At 53.6% G+C, this 12,387-nt stretch overlaps 1 protein-coding gene across 4 annotated transcripts in view; it reads left to right on the plus strand.

Annotated features, from left to right (window-relative positions):
- TMEM266 (transmembrane protein 266) overlaps positions 1-12,387 on the plus strand; it is a 150,046-nt gene that overhangs the window by 112,487 nt on the left and 25,172 nt on the right. For all 4 annotated transcript variants that reach the window (XM_050799851.1, XM_050799855.1, XM_050799853.1 and 1 more), the window contains 3 exons: positions 2,117-2,173; positions 3,278-3,416; positions 8,153-8,268. In XM_050799851.1, the coding sequence (XP_050655808.1) occupies positions 2,117-2,173; positions 3,278-3,416; positions 8,153-8,268 (312 nt within the window). The remainder of the gene's footprint in view (positions 1-2,116; positions 2,174-3,277; positions 3,417-8,152; positions 8,269-12,387) is intronic.

Here is a 12,387-nt window from a genome sequence, read left to right on the forward strand (position 1 = left end):
TTGGCCAGGTTGGTCTTGAACTCCTGACCTCAAGTGATCCGCCGGCCTCGCCCTCCCAAAGTGCTGAGATTGCAGGTGTGAGCCATCATGCCTGCTTGTTACGTGGTGTTCTTACACAGCTGAGTACACTCTGCAGAGCCAGAAACTTCTGGGTCCAAATGTTGCCTTCATTCCTGATTGCTGTGTGGCTATGGGCAGCTTCCTTAACTTCTCTGGCCCTTTCTGTAAAATGAGAATCACATGTTAGGAGGGCTGACCCAGGGTCTGGCACTCAGACATATAGTAGATGGCAGATATTATTCTCATAAATAATTGGAAGAATTACAACATGTAACCCACCTCTCTGGCAGAAGGAGAAACTGAGGCCCAGGGAGAGGATTTGACTGGCCCAAGGCCACACAACCAGCCCATTATTGAGCTATGATCTCAAGACATTGTGGCCCCCCCCAACCCAGCTCTCTTCCCACCCCTGCAAGGTGTCTTGCAGTTAAGCATGGGGCCACCCACCCAGACGCCGGGAAGTTATAGAGGAGCAGACTTCGGGCTGCCATGTGCTCCTCTCGGTACTCAGAGAAGGAGACATGACTGTCCCCGATGAGCATTCACCTTCCCATCCCTTCACAGAAATCAAGATTGTCCTTCACGAGAAAGAGCTGGATTTTACCAGCCAAGCCTTTCTGTGGCATAACAGCTGTGGGTGATGATCCTCCGGGCAGCTTTGCAGAGTTCAAAAAGCTAGGCTTATACTACAGGCATGAGGGAGAGGGGCACCATCTGGTGTGAATCACTGTGAATTAAAGTCATCTTGGCTCAAGGAAGAGCCTGCAGACAAATGTACCGGCATCTTACGGGACCAGCATTTAAGAGGCTTCTTTGGAGAAAGATGTCCTCTTGGTGAGGAAACCGCTCCTGAAGGCAGTACCATTCAGGAATTATTCATTCATGCACGCGTTGTTCATCTGTCCACAGTGCATAATTGCCTGGTGGCTGCTGTATGCCAGGTGTTAGGGATAAAAGAGAGAACACAGACCAGGTTCCTTGAGCTTCCACTGGGGGATGGGGAGGGAATCAGCACAAGGTACAAGGAAGTGCTGTGGGAGGGTGACTCCCAGGGACCATAGGAACACTCAGGAAGGAGGCACCAGCTGAGCCGGGGAGTCTGCAAGAGCTTCACGGAGGTGACGTTTAAGCCAGAAGGACAGGAAGGGGAAAGCCCTGCTGGCTCAGGCACAGGCCAAGCTGCTGTAACAAGAAAACCAAAACACAGAGGCTTAAACAAGGCAAGGTCCATCTCTTTCTCATGGAAAAATACATTAAGTGGATAGGTAAGGCTTGGGGCTGTTGGGGACCCAGCAGGCTTCTGTCTTGCAGCCTGGCCCTCCTTGGTTGAAGACGGCACACCATCACACTTATGCACCCAATTCTAGGCCTTGGGAAGATAGAAGGAGGAGGAGCCTAATTCATTTAAGGGCACAACCTAAAAGTTGTACTTGGTGCTTCTGGTTGCTAGCCATTGGCCAGAATGTAGTCACATGGCCACTCCCAGCTGCAAGGAAGGCTGGGAAATGTAGTCTTTAGTTGGGTGGCCATGCTGGAGCTTCAGTTATTGTACAGGAAGGAGGGAAGAGATTTGGGGTCAAGGAGTGGAGAAGGGCGTCAACTGCAGTTTTTGCCACATGCAAAGACAAAGCCATGAGAGAGAGAGCTTGTATGTTTGAAGATTCGTAAGTGGTTTGCAGCATGATGGGAGTGGCAAAAGATGACACAGGTGAGGCAGGCAGGGTCCTAAGTATCCTTCCGAGGGATTTGGAGTGTATTCTGTATGTACAGGGAGCACTGAAGATGGCATCAGGAGTGCCCAGGGGATGGCACAGAAAGGGGGGGTCTGAGCCTGCAGGCAGAGGAGCCAGCAGGAGGTGTGCCCACCACGAAGGCTGGAGGTAGGGCACTGGCAGTGGGAGTGGAGAGGGCACAGGGGCTGAGAAATGCTTAGGAGATGGCGGAGACCTTTTCCTTTTACTGAATGAGGAAGCAGAACTCTGAATGCTGAGCTCTGGAATCTTCTCAGCTGGACGAGGACCTGGAGAATAATCAGTTTCTCACTTCCTTTCCTCAGACTGTTCTACGGATTGTGGTGCTTGGGATCTGGGATTACATCGAAAACAAAATAGAGGTAAAGACCAATGTCCACCCCCAAAGCCCTCACTCAGCCATCCTGGAAGCTGGAAAACATCATGTCCCATCCATCCCAGGGTGGACACCATCAAAAAGGCTGACTCCTTCTCCCACTTGACCTCTGTGGCCGCACATGTTGGGTGGGGCAGGGAGGGGGAACTGAGACTGTTTTCAGCAAAAGAATGTTCTAAAACATTTCTTTAGAATGTTAAAAGGAATGCAGAATTCCTTGAAGTTCTGCAAAATTTTACAATTTGAATCAATTTGAAAAGCTTTTGAAATGTGTTTTAAAACAAATACATTCACCCTAAATGGAAAGCTGAGTGGGAAACTGTCAACGTGCTTCTCAGGCTGGGTTTCCTTTCTGCTTCCTGCCGCGAGGGTGGGGCGTGGTGGGTGGGACGAGGTCAGGGAGGCCCGGCTGTCACTGGCAGTGTTGTGCACACAGGCAAGGCAAGATGGTCAGGATCTGCTGCCCATTCCTTCCTCACCTCTCCATCTAGGTTTCAACCTCTTTGGCTCAGTGCTGGGATCTGACACAGTGGGCCTGGCTGATGGATGGCTCAGAACACGGCCAGGCTGGAGCAGGCAGATGGAAGGGCGGGGCCCAAGGCTTCATTGTGCAGTCTGGGCCCCCTTCTTGCCTAGCCCTGCCTCCGTGGAGGGTTAGAGACTCTGCACTGGACAGAGCTGAGATGTGGGCTCCAGGCTCCTGTTCCCCCCGCGGAAGGAGACACCCTGAGCCTGCCTTCAGCCCCTGCTCTGCCAGGGAGGGATCCAGCTTGGCCTCTGCCCAGGGTCTGGGATACAGAATGCAGGCCTTATCTTGAGAAGGGGCAAGACAGCCCAAGGCCATCTGAACTAAGGGCTGGAGATGGGCTGAGGTCGCTTGGAGGACAGAGTGCACTCAGGAGAACATCTAGGAGGAGGAGGCCCCTAAAGACTCAGGAGGGTCAGGAGGGGCCACCAGGGATGGGGTGGCCTTCTGGTGGGGCCCCGGGCTGCTGGAGAAGTTGAGCAGCACCAGCTGCTTTGCCTGACTGACCCCTGGTCCCAATCACTCGGCAGGGCCCAGGGCACTGAAATGCACCTCCTCTCACAGGTGTTTGACGGGGCTGTGATCATCCTATCTTTGGCTCCAATGGTGGCGTCCACTGTGGCCAATGGACCCAGGAGCCCCTGGGATGCCATCAGCCTCATCATCATGCTCCGGATCTGGAGGGTGAAGAGGGTCATTGATGGTGAGTGGCCCGAGGGGGATGTGGTCAGTGGGGCTGCTCCAGAAACTGGGCTGTCAACTGAGAGGAGACACTGTGTGATGAGGGTACGCCCTGCTGGCATCAGAGTGGAAGGTGAAATTGTCAGCAGGGAGAGGGGCCAGCTGTCCCTGCTCACTCACCGTCACGCACACTGCCCAGGTGTTGCATGCACACGCTGAACTTCCCAACTCCCATTTGGGGGCCATGTGTTCATTCCCATGCAGCTGTTTACTGTGAGCCTAGAGGGCCAGCCTCCGCGAAAGCCCTTAGAGCAGGGCCTGTCGTTCTGGAAGGAGCAGACTTTTTTTTTTTTTTTTTTTTTTTTGAGACGGAGTCTCGCTCTGTCACCCAGGCTGGAGTGCTGTGGTGTGCTCTCAGCTCACTGCAAGCTCTGCCTCCCAGGTTCACGCCATTCTCCTGCCTCAGCCTCCCAAGTAGCTGGGACTACAGGTGCCCACCACCACGCCCAGCTAATTTTTTGTATTTTTAGTAGAGACGGGGTTTCACCGTGTTAGCCAGGATGGTCTTGATCTCCTGACCTCATGATCTGCCCACCTCGGCCTCCCAAAGTGCTGGGATTACAGGCGTGAGCCACCGCGCCCGGCCAGGAGCAGACTTTTACACCCTGAGTGTCTCAGTGCACACCTGCTGCTGGCTCCCCGATGGCCTCCAGCCTCACCACTGGCTCTATCCAGGTCATCTAGTCAAGGCCTTGCTCCCTACAGGCTCTGTCTCACCTTTGAGTCCACCAAGGGCAAGCTGGGTGCCCATAAGCCCGTTGACCTGCAAACAAGTAGAGAAGAGAGATGCTGGCAGGGGCTGGCCTTTGGCCTGTGCTTCTGTCATCTTCAGTGACATGCCTTTCCAGCCCTGGGTCTCCATTCACAGAAAGCATCTGGTCCACTCCTTTGTCATTGCTTTATCATTGCCTCCCCACTGGGCCACCCTTGTCTGGAAAGCTGTGCCCTGACCTGGGTGGCTCCTGTGTTTCCAGAAGGTGGTGACAGACCAGAGTATGTGGCCCAGAGGACCTGGGATACAGAAAACCCACCCCTGGAGAATGGTGCAGGATACTCGGGGTGGGGGGTAGCCCAGAGGATGATGACACAGGCAGGTCACTGAAGTCATCTTACAGAAGAGGGAAGACTCAAGTTACTGGGCTCCAGAGGGTGGTCCTTGGTCCCTGAGGACAGGAAGAAGAGGCCCACGCCACATCAGCCAGATAAGGAACAGAGCCACTCACAGTGGGCTGGTCAGCCTCCAATAGAGGTCCCCCTAGCGTGACCAGGAGGTTGTATAGACAGTGGTTCCCAGGATGTTTTGTTGGTTTGGTTTGGTTGACAGCAAAGCCTTCTTCAGCAAAATCATACCCAATCTGCAAAAGAGATTGCAAGTGGAGCTGCTTTGGTTGACTTGGAGTGGAGGAGCCTCACAGCCCACCTCCTTGTCTTCTCCCTTGCCCTCTGAGGCACCTCTAAGGAACTGCCAGGCCTTCTGGAGCACAGTTTTTAAACCACTGGGATAGATGCCACGGTCTTTTCCAGCCCTGAATTTTGATTGCAGATGATAGAAATTGTAGCCATGACACTATTCCACCAGCATTTGCCCAGCAGGTGCAAGGCAGAAGCTGTCATCCTCAGGGTGGGCTCCCTCTCCTTGGGCCTCACCCTGTGTTCCACCCTGGGAAAACTGTGGGATTTGGTCCTGAAAAAGATGCTGACATCTTGTCAGGGGTCCCCTAATAGGGAATCTTCATCAAACTGGAATGTGTTTGGGTCTCACTTTAGAAGCCTTCGGAAGGCTGGGGAGGCTCTGGGAGATCACCTGGTTCACCCCCGTCATTTGACAGATGGGGGAACTGAGGCAAAGAAGGATGAGGGTCACTTGGTGAATCAGGCTCAGGACCAGAAGTGGAGCCTAGGACCCCTGACACCCACCAGCACTCTTTCGGTTGCTCACTCCCTACAGTCTGCTCAGGGCCCTGTTCTTGGGCTCTGTCCATGAGAACATCCACCCCGCTCAGGGTAGGAACAGCGCCTTCTGGGTCTTTCTTCCAGCTGTGGACAGCTGCACACCCTCAGACTAATGGATTTTGAGAGCCCCCTTTGTGACACTCTTCCCAACTGTCCCGCCCTTTTCCTGACACGTCAGGCTTCGCGGAGCCACCGGGAGCCTCAGGAGAGAGACATGCTGGTGAACAGATGGACGTTAATTTACTACTCTTGCGAAATAACCCTGGGTGTGAACTGGCTTCAGCAGAGATCTGAGGAGGCGGCGGCAGGCCTCCGGACCTGGAGATGGGTCTCAGGGACACATGGCCAGCCCGCAAGTCTGCAAGCAAGCAGAAAAGTCCCAGTGTCTCTTCTCTGCTGGTTCCTGCAACTGCCAGGAAACGTGTGGAGGTGCAGAGACTGCAGGTGGAAAGGAGACTGGGAGAGAGGAAACGTGGAGGGTTCTATAAATCAGGGGCAAGAGAGTCATGTGACCGGGGCTTCTGAAGAGTCAGGAAGGGCTGGTGTGGGAACAGTGTGAGGGGAAAGGCTGTGTCAAAGTCAGGAGTAGACACTGAGACTTCCCAGGAGCCCAGAGCTACTCTGAGCCCACAGAACCACCAAGGGAGGTGTCCATGGGACTACTGCTGGCTGTTGGAGCATGGGGCCCTCAACCTCAGAGGTCAGGCTTTCTCTTCTGGGTCTCACTATACCAGTTATAAATAGGATCATCTGAGTAACAGAGACTCAGAATAACAGTATCTTAAACAACAAAGAAGCTTATTTCATTCACGTGAAAGTCTGCAGGCCAGGCATGGTGGCTCATGCCTGTAATCCCAGCATTTTGGGAGGCTGAGGCAGGCAGATTACCTGAGGTCAGGAGTTTGAGACCAGCCTGGTCAACACAGTGAAACCCCGTCTCTACTAAAAATACAAAAATCAGCTGAGTGTGGTGGCACACACCTGTACTCCCAGCTATTCGGGAGGCTGAGGCATTAAGAATGGCTTGAACCCAGGAGGTAGAGGTTGCAGTGAGCTGAGATAGTGTCACTGCACTCCAGCCTGGGTGACAGGGTGAGACTCTCTCAAAAAAAAAAAAAAAAAAAAAAAAAAAAAGTCTGTAGGAAGGTGGCCCAAGACAGATATGGCCCTGACTACAGTCACTGACTCCCTGTAGTCAAAAGCCCAGGCTCCTTCTGTTTTTCTGTTTTGTTGCTCTGCTGCACTTAGCCTACTTTTCAAAGTCACCTCATGGTCCAAGATGGCTGCTTCCATGCCAGCCATCACATTCTCATCCTAGCCAAGGAGAAGGAGGAAAGGAAGAAGATAAAGAGTCAAAAGGAAGGCCCACTGCCTTCTTATTTTAAACATCTTCATCCAAATATAATTCACATGCCATAAAATCCACCCATTTAAAGTCCACAATTCAGCCAGGCATGGTGGCTCACGCCTGTAATTCTAGCACTTTGGGAGGCTGAGGTGGGTGGATCATTAGAGGTCAGGAGTTTGAGACCAGCCTGGCCAACGTGGTAAAATCCCATCTCTACTAAAAATACAAAAATTAGCCAGGCGTGGTGGCGGGCACCTGTAATCCCAGCTGCTCAGGAGGCTGAGGCTGGGGAATCACTTGAACTTGGGAGGTGGAGGCTGCAGTGAGCTAAGATCACACCACTGCACTCCAGCCTTGGTGACAGCAAGATTCCATCTCAAAATAAAATAAAAGTTCACAATTCAGTGGTTTTTAGTATATTCATAGAGTTCTGCAGCCATCACCAAAAAATCTAAGTCTGGAGTGGTTTCATCACTCCAAAGAGAAAGCCCACACTCATCAGCAGTCACTTCCCATGTCCGCCTCAGCCCTAGGCAAGCACTGAGCTGCTTTCCGTCTCTATGGAGTTGCCTGTTCTGTTCCATTATATTTCATATAAATGGAATCATGCGACATGTGGTTTTTCTGTGTCTGGCCGCTCTCATTTAGCATCCTGTGTTTGAGGCTTATCTGTGTTGTGGCTGGTGGTGGTACTGCATCGCTTTTCATTGCCAAGTAGTGCTCCACTGCATGGCTAGACCACAGCTGATGCATCCACCGGTTGATGAACATTTGGGTTATGTCTACTTTTTGGCTATTAGGAATAATGCTGTTATGAACGCTCATGTGTGAGTTTTTGTGTGGACACATGTTTTCCTTCCCCTAAGGTTCCTAGGAATGGAATTTCTGGGTCACATGGTCGCTCTCTGTTTAACACTCCGAAAAACGGACAAACCGTTTCCCTAAGTGCTTGCACCGTTTTCCTTTCTGCCAGTGTGTGCAGGCTCCAGGGCCGCCCCATCCTCACTGGCCCCAGCTCCTTTGTGAAGATGGCTCCTGCAGCTGCTGCCTGCCACCTACACTAGCATCCTATGGTCCAGAGGGTGGTCTTGTGGCCACCCATAGCTGCAAAGGAGGCTGGAAAATAGTCTTTATTCCAGGCAGCTGTGCGCACAGCCCAAAAGTATGGGTTCTAGCACTATGGAAAACAGGAAAACAACTACCCTGGCCACTATGAGTAAAGGTTGTAGCCCTCTGTACTTTCTGGATGCTGTCGGGTACCTGGACATTTCTCCCTCTAGATCCACAGAACTGGCCCAGGGCCTCGAACCTGCTGCTGGCTAAATGCTGGGTCAGCCCTTCCCCAGCTCAAGCCCTGCCACTGCTGAATTCTTTACAGTGCTGTCTCTGTCTTCCAGCCTACGTCCTGCCAGTGAAGCTGGAGATGGAGATGGTTATCCAGCAGTATGAGAAGGCCAAGGTCATCCAAGACGAGCAGCTGGAGAGGCTGACGCAGATCTGTCAGGAGCAAGGGGTAATGCACCGCCACTTTCGGCTCTGTCCATGGTCTTGCTGGGGACACTGGTAGTGCCTAAAGCCACGGGTTGCTAGAGCTGCAGGGGCACCAGAGGTCAGGGAGTTCCTCCAGCCCCTTGTTGGACTCATGGGGAACCTGAAGCCCAGAGAAGGGGGCACATCTCCAGGGTCGCTGATGTACAGCCCAGCTAGGCATAGACTCAACCCTGACTCCCAGGCCAGGGTTCTTTCCACTGCAGCACGGTGACTCTTCAGCTCCCCGACCTGAGCCTGCCAGGTTGCCCCCTCAGTTCATCAGCGTCTTCTCGGAGACATGGTTGGTCTCTTAAGCCAGCGGCTAATTCTGTCTGCTGAGGGTTGCTGGGCACCATAGTATGTCCATTGCCATGCAGGACGCCCAGAGCCCCAGAAAGGTGCTAGCGGTGCTCTCCACCCTCCAGGAGCCGTGATGAAGACTCGGAGAGGCAGGTGGTGGGCCCTGCAAGGATGGGCTCAACAGAGGCAAGGGGGACTGGCAGCTGGGCCAGGAGCATCCTGTTGGGCATCCAGAGACCTGCATTCAAGGCCTAGCCCTGCGGCTCCCACCCCTCCAGACTCCAGCCAAGTCAGGCCACCCCTCTGCCCTCAGTTCCTTCCTCTGTAAAATAGGGTGGCTGCTCCCATGGGAGTGGGACAGAGGAGTTCAGAGGAAGGGGATTGGGGTGCTCAGGAGGGGGTGGCTGCTGGAACCCACAGCAAGGCTGAGAGCTCTGTAGAAGCGCAGCTCTGGGTGCGGGGAAGAGTCTGGTCCCAGGCTGTAAGGTGGGAATGCTACTGAGGGGACTGGCAAGGTGGTGGGAATGTGGGGGATGGGCCAAATGATATGCATGGTCATTCCCATTCTGCCCCATGGATTCTGGGGAGGGGACAGGGCCACTGCCCCCAACTACACAAGCCAGAGACACCAAGCCTATGGCTCTCCGTGCCCAGGGCCAGGCGAGTTCTTCTCGGGCTGTCTTCCAGCCCATGTCCTGCCAGTGAAAGTGGAGGAATGCCCGTGGCCTCATATTGACATGGGCACTGAGTCCTTCTGGCTTGCAGTGCAGTAAGGATGGGCACCCCTGGGCTCCCTCTTCCTCCCCCATTGCTGGGTGCCCAGGCAGTCTCCAAGGGGGTCTCAGGGCTGAGGTCTAACCTGGCGTATGGGCCATTATGTGTCCGCCCGTCCCATCAACCTCCTGTCTCATGCGTCTGGTGCATAAACACCCTGATTGTGCCAAGTGGAGTCACCTGTCATTTTGACAAGCCCTGTGCCATGCCACCTCTTGGGATTTGGTTGCATGGTGCCCCTTGCCTAAATCCCCGCCCCTTGCAAGCTTTGACCGTCTAATTCAAGTCCTGGCCTCTCTACAGAGCGTGTTCCCCCCGTCAGCAGTCTCCGCACCCCCTCCCCCGCCCCCACAGCTGCCCTCACTTGTCTGCATTCACAGGGCACTGAGCACTCACTGCCATGGTCAGTGCTCCTTTATACCTGGGGCAGCTCTTCCCACTGAAATGGATGCCCCCTGAAGGCAAGCCTTGTCCAACTCACATCCATGCCCCAGCCCCAGCCAGCACTCCGCGCGTTGCAGGTCTTGGTAAATGCATATTCAGTGTACCTCTTGGCTCCCTGACCAACCCCAACCTCTCATAGTTTTGGGGTGGGGGACACGTCTGTGGAATGTCACTACAAAGTGATCCTGGGAAATGTCCCCACAGGAATACACACACACTGTCTTCAGAATCATCTCCTCGGAATGTCTGTCAAGAAACCAATCTTTTTATATGCTTTGGGGACACTATGACCTTTCGTTTTGCACAGAATGCCTGTGCATGACAAGAGGGGTCATCAGGGGACACGGCCTTCAGGGGCATGTTGTCCAAGGTGTCCTGAGAGCAGGGCAGTCTATGGAATCCTAGACTAGGAAGAGAAGCATTCCCACCCTGAGGAGCTGGCATCAGCTTCATTCATTCTCTCGCCGTATCGCGTGGTCAGCCAGCACCGTCCAGAGCTGCTCTGTGCTGGGCTTGTGCCGGGCATGCAGATGCCACTCAGGACAGGGTGTGGCCGTTGTCCTCACGGGGCTCTGGGTGACTCAGGGGGTTTAGCAGCCCATAAATAGGCAGTGGAAATCTGGTGCAATGCCTGCATCACACAGGCACGTCCCCGGCTCTGCAGACCAGGGTGGGGAAGGCTTTCCAGAGACGCTGATGTGGAGCAGGGCCCCGGGGAGAAGGCGGAGGGAATAGCGTGGGGTGTGGGAGTGGGTGCAGTGGGCCATGTAGAGGGTGAGCAGAGCGAGGCAGCAGGAGGATTGGGGACAGGCTTGGGAAGGGGCTCTGTGGCTGACCAGAGAGTTTGGGCTTTATCCTGCTGGGACAGAGGAAGCCTGGAGAATTAAAAGCAGGACTGGGGGATCTGCTCAGATGTGAGTTGTTGATGGAGCCTTCTGGCTGCTGTTGGAGGCTGGATGGAGAGGGCAGGGTGGAGATAGGAAGACTGGGGACAGAGGCTGGAGAAGAAGGTGAGAGAAGCTTGGCTTTAGGCAGAGGGGGCTGCAGGGAAGTGGGGAAAGGAAAGCGCAGGGTGTCATCCAGAAAGCGGCTGGAAGCCGATGAGGCAGTTCTCATTCTGCTGTCAAATAGGAAAACAAATGCTCTACTTCACGGCAGTTGGCAACGTGAAAGACATGGACATAGGGCTGCATCTGCCCCTCATAAATTTGCAGCCTCCCAGCCCCACTGGGAACGCGCTGACCCTGCCACACGCCTCACCTCAGCCACACATGTGCCACGTGGCCAGGAGAAAATCCTAACAGCAACCCCACCTCCCAGGGTTTCCACCATGACCTCTGTCCAGAGCCCCCCGGGGACCCCAGGTTGCTGCCGTCCTGATTCAAGTCACTCTCCACATGTGGCCTCCTTCCCGGGGATCTCAGCCAGAGGGAAACTCCCTTGCATTCTGCACAGGAAAGAACCAATAAATAAAGACAGATTCCCTCCAGGTAGTGACATCTGGAAAAGAGATGAACAGAAACAAACCATTTTAATTTAAAAAACACCTGAACCCTGTCATCTTAGTTAAGACAGCAGAAAGGGCCAGACAGGCTGGACTCCCAGCGGGGCCGCTGGGGACAGTAGGGGGCTGCCTGGCCAGAGGGACCAGGAGGGCTGCTCTCCTGGAGTCTGTGGTGCCCGCTCCACAGAGCGAAGCAGACAGACGCCTCGCTCACGCTGTATTTTCAGGCCTGGTTTCAGACTTGACTGGGTAACAGATACTCTGGAGGAAATGAGACCGCGGGCCCTGGAATGTCAGGGATGGCTAGACCTTTGGAGACAGCAGCCCGTGGAATGATTGAGAATAGACTTGGTTCTAAATAGACTTCGAGCTGGCTTTGAACCCAGGTATGTCTCTCTTTAGAACAATTACTGGCCTTGTGGCTTTGGGCATTAATGGGACATCTATAGGCCTTGGTTTTCCTAATCTGAAAAATGTGTGTAGTAATAGAATCCTTGAAGGATGGTGATGAGATCACGTGACCTAAAGCCTGACATGTGATGGGTAGCAACTAATGGGAGTCCACCAGCCCCACCACACCTGCCCCACACACCCATTTTACAAATAAGAAAACTGAGTGGTGGCGGCTCACCCAGGCGGCACACAGCTAGTCCAGGGGGCATAGAACCAGGCGTCCTAACTGTGAACACTGTTCTTTTTCAGCCCATCATGTTCAGCTTCCTTTTTCCTACTTATGGTACCTCTTAGCACTCGGTGAAAACATTGATCAGATTATGCATGGGGTATCTTATACTGCAGGCACAGACCTGGCTCCCCTCAGCGGTCTCAATGGCACCCCCAACCCCATTCCAGGACAGTCTAGTATTCTTTGTGATAAACTCTTTCTCTCTCCTTGCTGGAATTCTCAGAGTATAATGAAGCTATTTCCAAACTGAATTCACGTATGCTGCCTGAAAAATTGACATTTACCAATGAAATGTGTTAGGGTCCAAGTTTAAATACAACACCTGGCCTGGTGCAATGGCTCACACCTGTAATCCCAGTGCTTTGGAAGGCTGAGGCAGGAGGACTACTTGAGGC

This window comes from Macaca thibetana, chromosome 7 (genome assembly GCF_024542745.1).
Source record: "Macaca thibetana thibetana isolate TM-01 chromosome 7, ASM2454274v1, whole genome shotgun sequence".
NCBI classification, from domain to species: domain Eukaryota; kingdom Metazoa; phylum Chordata; class Mammalia; order Primates; family Cercopithecidae; genus Macaca; species Macaca thibetana.